General features: G+C 45.1%; 1 protein-coding gene across 2 annotated transcripts in view; it reads left to right on the forward strand.

Moving 5' to 3' along the window:
* Nucleotides 1-9,147, forward strand: part of Brd1 (bromodomain containing 1) — a 50,211-nt gene that overhangs the window by 19,495 nt on the left and 21,569 nt on the right. For both annotated transcript variants that reach the window (XM_013348862.1, XM_005354381.3), the window contains exons 4-7: nucleotides 2,868-2,999; nucleotides 3,400-3,528; nucleotides 3,996-4,308; nucleotides 6,745-7,005. In XM_013348862.1, the coding sequence (XP_013204316.1) occupies nucleotides 2,868-2,999; nucleotides 3,400-3,528; nucleotides 3,996-4,308; nucleotides 6,745-7,005 (835 nt within the window). The remainder of the gene's footprint in view (nucleotides 1-2,867; nucleotides 3,000-3,399; nucleotides 3,529-3,995; nucleotides 4,309-6,744; nucleotides 7,006-9,147) is intronic.

The following is a 9,147-nucleotide window of genomic DNA, read 5'->3' on the forward strand; positions in this document are numbered from 1 at the left end:
GTCTGTGCTCAGCCAGACTTTGGGAGAAGACTGTCTTGAACTCACAGAGATCCGCCTGCCTCTGCCTCCTGAGTGCTGGAATTAAAGGCGTGCACCACCACTGCCCGGCTCTTTTTTTTTTTTTTTTTTAAATGGCCTGAACCTTGCCATTGGAGCAAAGCACATGCTCCATCTTAGCCCTTGATAACTTTTTAACTAGAAATAAGTGATGTTAGAATTTGATTTTCTGTTGGTTTGGTTGTCTGTGCTCAGCCAGACTTTGGGAGAAGACTGTTAGACCTCTTTGCTACCATGACTGACATTTTGGGCGATGGGGTTGAGGGACAGTAGAATAGAATGAGCCACTCTGAGAGATATCACTGAGTTCATAGTGCTATACCTGAGACTACGAGTGCTGCCATTAGAGAGGCTTCCCTAGGTGTGTGCAGAAAAGACACATTGGTCTGGTAGAAAAGACAGGCTCTGATCTTGTGCCATCTGCTGAAGTGGTGCTATGGTAGGAGGTAGTTTAGGATGACTCTTTAGGGTGACCAAACAGTTTCTAGCTCTTTCGTTTTGTTTTGTTTCCTCTTTGTCTGCCCCATTAACTCCTTGGGGCCTCTACTTCCACCATCCTGCTCATAACATCCTGTAGGTCTGGGACTAAGTCTGACTTGGCTAAGCCTAGCTGCCTGTGCTTCACATATGAGCTGACCTGTTCCCCCAGTATGGTGGGTGTTGGCCTGACTGCTGAACTGGTCCTTGTTATAGGGTTGGGTCTGGTCATCTTCCCTCATCCTGGTACCTGGACCTTGGCGTGTGTTGGGAATGGACACACTGGAGTGCATGTGTTTCTTCTTGGCAGTGGGTGACCACTTCTGGACTTCCCCTTTTCAGAAACCACTCTACTTCTAACCTCCTGTCATTGACTTCTTTGTAGAAAAATAGACTTCCGCAGAGCAGCATCAAGCAAGCTGGGTTTTTTTTTAGATTAGTGATATGTATACAGGCTCAATTTTTCATGATCCTGTAGTATGCTGGAGTACGGGTACCTTTTAAGATTAAAACCAATCCATGAAAAAAAAAACCACTGCATTTTGAATGTCCTTAAATTATACAAGCATAGGTCTATCGGTAATCTGGAGATTTCCTTTGCTTCACAGGGGTTGCCAGGCCAAATGTCCTTTTGGTTACTTAAAGTCTGTTTCCAACTAGTAGGCAAGAAGTTGCCTGGATGTTGTTAGGATATTTGTTTTCTTTTTTTGTTTGTTTTGGGGCAGGGTTGACTAGGAACTTACTGTGTAGAATCGGCTGCCCTTGAACTCACAACACTCTGCTTGTGCCTGCTTCTGCCTTCTGAGAGTTGAAATTAAGGGTATGCACTGTCACACCTGGTGGCATTTGGTTTTTGATTCTCCTTTCCATGTATTTACTGACTTTGTGTATACATGGATGATGCTGTCATCAACCCCAACTAAATGCTTAAAAATTTTCAGTAATACCAGGTATACCCTGCAGTTCTTCACTGCTGTGGGCACTGAAGTATGTGGGTGGAGACAGATCATGCTTCAAACATTCTGTGCCATTGTTTTCATACCATGATGAGTGGCTGTCCATGCGGTTTGGGTGGTAACACTGTCCAGATACCCTATATCCTTGACCAGTGTGCTGGTAGCCTGGGTTACAGAGTCTCTGCTGTGGTGCCGTCTGAGGATGGGCCATGAAAAGCAAAGCCATTTAGAGAGAGAAGGGTCTCATGTCTGTGGCCTGTACCTGCAGCTGTATGGCATCACTTTGTTTCTGGCCGGCAGATGTGGGTACTTCTTCTGGGTTGCTGTCCAGCAGCAGTGCAGAAGGACAGACTTCTGGAGTAGGCGTTCTCCACCTTCTATCCTGGGGTTAGGGAGGAGGTCTCATATTCATAGAGCAGAGAGTAGAGTATTAGTTTTGGATAATGACCACTGTGGTGTTGCATGAGGACCAGGGGTCTTGGACAGGCTCACTCTGGGGTGGCAGAAAGGGGAGTATGGGTAGCCTGAAAGTGAGATCTGGATTGGGGAACAGAGCTCTGGGGATCTTGGTTGAACAAGAAGCATGGGATACTGAGAGTATGTGGCATGTTGACTTTCCTGGAAAGTGGCTGGAAAATCTTTATAAATAGGGCTCTGGTCTTGCTTGGGGTTCCTTGATTGCTATTAAGGGATATGTGCTTTCTCTGTGGCAGTGGCTCTTGTTCCTGTAAGGGTACCTTTTGGACACTCTGGCCTTGAGGGCTCTACTAGGCCCCTGGACTATTGTGGGCTGTTTTGGCTTCTTACCCAATGCTGAGCAGCTCCAGCATTGACCTCTGTGTATCAGACTGCTTTCCTACCACTGTGTCTCCTGGCTTTTCAGTGCTGCATTTGGGTTTTGATGACTTGGGTAGAAAGGGGCTGTGCTGGTTGCTAACTAAGTTAGGACAAGGTCAGGACATGTTCTCTCTGGTATCCTGTTCTGTCACCTGAGAAGACAGAGGTGTGACTGGTGACTGCAGTGCCCATCCTTGTCTCTAAGGGGTTAGAAGTGATCCCTACACCTTACCTGCTGAGCCCAGAACTGAGCCTGTGTAATATTCCATTGCCAGTCAGGATAGTTCAGCCTTGTATTGTATACCTCCTTTCTTGTGCTCCTTCCAATACTCCCTTCCCCAGAGATCAAGCCAAGAATCCCTGGTGCCATGGACCACATTGGACCCTTTTGTACCTTAGTTACAGCACATTCACAGGGACTCTTGAAAGAGAATAGGCCTCAGGTAACCCTTTTAGTCTTAACCTGTGTGAGCTTTTTAGATTCCTGGTAGGAAGAATCTCTAGGCTTGACTGATGGGAAGTTTTATTTAATCTTTTTAGAGAGAAAATGACGAAGAGATGAAAGCTGCCAAAGAGAAGCTAAAGTACTGGCAGCGGCTGCGACATGATCTAGAACGTGCACGCTTGCTAATAGAGCTGCTGCGCAAGCGGGAGAAACTCAAACGTGAGCAGGTAAGGCCCTTGGGGTCTGCCAGCCTCCAGGGCTGCTGTCGTAGAATGTTCCTGGAGATGCTCTAGAGTGACCCTTGTGTATCTGCTGACTTTGTACTGCTGTCCCCGCCCCACAGCACATCCCTATCCTGTAGTTGGTCCCATGGTATCTTTGTGGTACCATTTTTGGGTGGCCACCCCTAAATTTGCAAGGGCCTTAAAGGAAACCTCTGCCTTGGAAGAAGCACATGTCCTTGCACAGAGACAGTTGCTTTGGGGTAGGGTGGTGGCCTGCATGTAGGCTGCTCTGTGCTGATGGTTGGGGTGTTGCTTCTGTGACTGTGCAATATGTGAGCTGCCATGGTCTCCAAGAGAGGTGTATCCACAATCGTTTTGAGACTGTGTGTGCTCTTGTTGCCAGGTGAAGGTGGAGCAGATGGCTATGGAGCTCCGATTGACACCACTGACTGTGCTGCTACGCTCAGTCCTGGAACAGCTTCAGGAAAAGGACCCTGCAAAAATCTTTGCCCAGCCCGTGAGTCTAAAGGAGGTACGTATTGCGGTGGCTCACTGTTCTGTCTCAAGTGTGACTCAAGATCTGTACTGCTGTTTAATTAGTAAACATGTAACTGGGAAAGAAGTTGTTTGAATTCTTGACTTGTATTATTATTTAATGAATGCATTGTTTAATATTTAATGGATAATATTTTAATTGTAAAAGATATGTTTCATCGTAAAGCATTAAAAGTGCCTAGGTGAAAAGCTCTATTCAGAACTTAGCTATTGGTGATGTTAGTTCTGCTGATACTCCACTTGATGTACTTGTAGCTAAAAGAACTAGATTGGGAAGGTTCCTGTAAAAATTGGGCTTAGTTTGGATTGGCATAGTGTTGCTATGTAACATTAGTCTGGGGTGGGGGGTGGCTGTGTATATAAGGTGTGATTGGTATAGATGGCATGCACTATGTTTTGATTTTCCTTTGGTTTGTAAGTGTTTATTTTCCTCTCTAAAATTAGGTACCAGATTATTTGGATCACATTAAACACCCCATGGACTTTGCCACAATGAGGAAAAGGCTAGAAGCTCAAGGGTATAAAAACCTCCATGCGTTTGAGGAGGATTTTAATCTCATTGTAGATAACTGCATGAAGTACAATGCCAAGGACACCGTGTTTTATAGAGCTGCAGTGAGGCTGCGAGATCAGGGAGGTGTTGTTTTGAGGCAGGCCCGGCGTGAGGTGGACAGCATTGGCCTGGAAGAGGCCTCGGGAATGCATCTGCCTGAGCGACCTGTTGCAGCCCCTCGGCGGCCTTTCTCCTGGGAAGAAGGTAAGAATCCAGCACTGCATCCAGGAAGATTGCAGGTGCTTTTCCCCTCAGACTATAGAGTTAAGATTCCACTATGCAGCCAGCATAAATGCTACTGAGGGTGCTCTTTCATTTCCTGTCTCCGTGTGTGTGCTTGGGCCTTGCCACATTTCACATACCCACTGCAAAGAAACAGATGTCTAGTTGAGTCCAGATCTAGATGATCGATCTGTGAAGACAAGATAGTTGAGAATTCATACCCGAAGGCCTGACCTTGCTTCTGAGGAGGTCTCATAGTGAGAAGGTGCTATTGGTAGTTGTATTTCAGCTGAAAGGAATAGAAGCAGGAGCTAACATTGGCTTTGCCTCTGACCCTTTTTCTTGGATGCTGCGGGTGTTCAAAGAGGGCCTGTCTTCAGTGCTTGACCTAACCTTCCAGGACTCCAGGGTGAGCTTGTACTTTGGACTCCACCAGGCACATGCTGTTGTGTTGCTCATCAAGCAGGGTGGATGTTTTTGTTTTTGAGACAAGGTCTTACTGGGTAGCCTTAGCTGGCTGGGAACTCAATATGTGTATCAGACTGACTTTGGGGTTAAAGATATATATTACCACATCTGGTCTTCATCAGTTCTTGTAAACTTTTTGCCCCTTAATTGTTTATTCAGTAGGTGAATGTCCATATGGAATGGTGGTCCACCCTGGAACATGATTTTTTCCTGTATTTAAAATTGTTACCAAAGCCTGAAGTCCTGTGTTCCTGTTTTGACCTTCTTTTTCTTCTTTTATTCCCTGTCCAGGAAAATGATAGGATTTTACTGACTTTATGTTTTTCCTGTACTTTTCCTTCTTTTATATCCAGCTGGTTACTGTGTCCTGATTCTGCTTTTGCTTTTCCACTGGGCCTTCGAAGGTCTCCTGACTTCTGGCCTCCTTTGTGTCTGGTCTGGAGAGACTGTCTGTCAGTACTTAGGCACCCATGGGACATACAGGATAGATAGAATTCCAGATAGTGTGTAGTGGTACACATCTGTAGTCACAGCACTCGGGAAGCTAAAGTAGGAGGTTTGCGACAAGTTCAAGGCCAGTCTGGACTGTAGTGATTTCCAGGCTAGCGTGAGTTGCCTGTCTAAAAAACAAAACTGGTCCAAAAAGTATAATTTGAAAATAAATACACGAATGCTGGAGTCTGTGGTCTAGTAGTGCATTTCTAGCATGCACAGAACCAGAAATGGTGGTGCAAGGGTTAGAATTTCAAGATCATCTCATCTGCCTAGTGGTAAGGCCAGCTCTGGGTACCTCTGCCACTGTCCTGAGCCCTACTATGATGAAGATACTGGTCCTATTGAAAAAGAAGCAGACAAGCAGGTCATGGTAGTTCATGACCGAAATTGTAGTACTCAGGAAGTTAAGGAAGGAGGATTGCAAGTTTGAGAACAGCCTGGGCTACATAGTGAGACCTTGTCTCAACAACCAAAGAACAGAAAGAAATGAGCCTTGAAAAGCTGGGACATTACTCTGCTATTTATTTATTTATTTATTGGTGCTTCAGATTAAAAAAAATTGTTTACTTGAATGTATTTAAGGCATTAACTTTGAGATTTTGCTAGAAATAGTGTAACTGTAAGTCTTGAGTCAGCCCATTGGGGGACTTTTGTTCATATTCCCATGCTGATTAGTTTTGTTCTTGTAGACTGGGCACTTGAGTTGGACTTGGTTCCTGGGCCAGCTACCAGGTCTGGGCAGATCCTCTGTGCTGCTTTTGGTTTTATCTTCACAAAATTTAAAGAATTTCTTTGGCCATTTTACTGGTTTAAGTTTTTCTTTTTTTTTTTTTTCTTTTTTTCACTTTTAAATCTCCCTTGCAAGCACAGCTCTTAAGTGGTTGGTTTAAGTTTTGAGGACTTCTGTAGTCAGTGTTGGTAGAATTTGGGAAGACCTGTGGACTCTGCAGCCTAATGTCCATGGACAGTGGTGACTCATATGTGAGTGCTCCAGCTAGGATGACATTGGTGATAATGAAAACAGTTTACATCAGCATGTTTGCATACTGTCTCTTCCGTGGGCAGTCCATCTTCTTTCTGTGCTGGGGGGTCTCATGCATTTCTGGTAGTCTTTGTACCCCTTACTTAGAATGGGCTGTCTACACAGCAGAACTAAGTTGGGTCCTGTTGCAGGATAGGCCACATATGTTACCTGTATATCCTCTGCTGTGGTTACACTATTCTTTTGTGTCCTAGCTGACTGGAGGAGAAATTCTCTTTTAGGAGTCTTTTTTTTCTCCTTGTGGCAACAGCCTTCTTACGGGTTCAGAATGAGGGTAGAGGAGTCTGTGTGTGACATCAAATGTGAAGCTGGAGCTTTGGCTATGGGAAGACTAAAGGATAGTTGAGAACAGTGTGTTATTCTTAGAGGTACCCAAGGATCAGGTGATTAATGATGTCTGTTCTTTGGTTCAGTGGACAGGTTGCTGGACCCAGCCAACAGGGCCCACATGGGCTTGGAGGAGCAGCTGAGAGAGCTACTGGACAAGTTGGACCTCACCTGCTCCATGAAGTCCAGCGGCTCACGGAGTAAACGGGCAAAGCTGCTCAAAAGAGAGATTGCTCTTCTCCGAAACAAGCTGAGCCAGCAGCACAGCCAGTCCCCATCCATAGGGGCAGGTACAGGAGGCTTTGAAGACGATGCTGCTCCACTGGGGCCAGACACAGGGGAGGAAGGTAAGCATGATGGGGTGGGAGGGCCACACCTGTGGACATGGGTGCCTCTGTCAGGCTGAGTTACTCTGTAGTAACCATGAATTTGTAAGTTCTGAAGGTCACAGAACTCAGATCACTGACTATTCCTTCCAGGTTTCTGTTGCTCTCTGAAAGGGTGTTCTGGTGGGTGCTGTCTGTGCTGTACTTTAGCACTTAGTTTACAAGCTTAAGGCATGGGATGAGATTTTCTTGAACTTGAGCCTGAAAAACTTTTAAAAGGATAGTTTAGATCTGATACTGTGTTGAAGATGGTAGGAATAAGAAATGTCTTTGTTGTAGTTTGTAAATGGAGGCAGAGTATTGGATGATTAGACAGCCTAACTTTGTTTTTACTTTGTTTGTGTAGGTCAGAGGACACTAGTATGAGCAGGTTCTCTCCTGGCAGCTAACAGGATCAGGGGATGGAACTCAGGTGGCAGGCCTTGTGAACACCTGTTCCCTTAAGCTGTCTTGCTGAAGTTGTTTAGAAAATAGTGTTTCCAGAGTACACCCGAACCTTGGGCTTTGGGCTGTTGGGGGCGGGAAGGAGACTAAGGTACTTCTTGGCAAAGGCCTACTCCCAGACTCATCCTCAGCAGCTTGAGGCCTTCCCTGTAAGTCACCTTCAGTGGACACCATCTTGTCCCAGCAGCATTGAGTGACATCTGGAGAAAGAACCAGACAGGTGGGATCTTAGGATGAGGTGGAAGGAGATACAGGAGAGATTCATCTGCCCAATGGGGTACCTACTTGATAAGAAGGCCCGTGTGTGTATGTGCGTGCGTGCGTGCGTGCGTGAGAGAGAGAGAGAGAGAGAGGGAGAGAGAGAGAGAGAGAGGTGTGTATGAGCATGTGCGTGCACATCTAGTTGAGGAGTTTAGAGAATCATATCAGACTGACTTTGGGGTTAAAGATATATATTACCACATCTGGTCTTCATCAGTTCTTGTAAACTTTTTGCCCCTTAATTGTTTATTCAGTAGGTGAATGTCCATATGGAATGGTGGTCCACCCTGGAACATGATTTTTTCCTGTATTTAAAATTGTTACCAAAGCCTGAAGTCCTGTGTTCCTGTTTTGACCTTCTTTTTCTTCTTTTATTCCCTGTCCAGGAAAATGATAGGATTTTACTGACTTTATGTTTTTCCTGTACTTTTCCTTCTTTTATATCCAGCTGGTTACTGTGTCCTGATTCTGCTTTTGCTTTTCCACTGGGCCTTCGAAGGTCTCCTGACTTCTGGCCTCCTTTGTGTCTGGTCTGGAGAGACTGTCTGTCAGTACTTAGGCACCCATGGGACATACAGGATAGATAGAATTCCAGATAGTGTGTAGTGGTACACATCTGTAGTCACAGCACTCGGGAAGCTAAAGTAGGAGGTTTGCGACAAGTTCAAGGCCAGTCTGGACTGTAGTGATTTCCAGGCTAGCGTGAGTTGCCTGTCTAAAAAACAAAACTGGTCCAAAAAGTATAATTTGAAAATAAATACACGAATGCTGGAGTCTGTGGTCTAGAAGTGCATTTCTAGCATGCACAGAACCAGAAATGGTGGTGCAAGGGTTAGAATTTCAAGATCATCTCATCTGCCTAGTGGTAAGGCCAGCTCTGGGTACCTCTGCCACTGTCCTGAGCCCTACTATGATGAAGATACTGGTCCTATTGAAAAAGAAGCAGACAAGCAGGTCATGGTAGTTCATGACCGAAATTGTAGTACTCAGGAAGTTAAGGAAGGAGGATTGCAAGTTTGAGAACAGCCTGGGCTACATAGTGAGACCTTGTCTCAACAACCAAAGAACAGAAAGAAATGAGCCTTGAAAAGCTGGGACATTACTCTGCTATTTATTTATTTATTTATTGGTGCTTCAGATTAAAAAAAATTGTTTACTTGAATGTATTTAAGGCATTAACTTTGAGATTTTGCTAGAAATAGTGTAACTGTAAGTCTTGAGTCAGCCCATTGGGGGACTTTTGTTCATATTCCCATGCTGATTAGTTTTGTTCTTGTAGACTGGGCACTTGAGTTGGACTTGGTTCCTGGGCCAGCTACCAGGTCTGGGCAGATCCTCTGTGCTGCTTTTGGTTTTATCTTCACAAAATTTAAAGAATTTCTTTGGCCATTTTACTGG

The sequence above is a fragment of the Microtus ochrogaster genome, chromosome 15 (genome assembly GCF_000317375.1).
Source record: "Microtus ochrogaster isolate Prairie Vole_2 chromosome 15, MicOch1.0, whole genome shotgun sequence".
NCBI classification, from domain to species: domain Eukaryota; kingdom Metazoa; phylum Chordata; class Mammalia; order Rodentia; family Cricetidae; genus Microtus; species Microtus ochrogaster.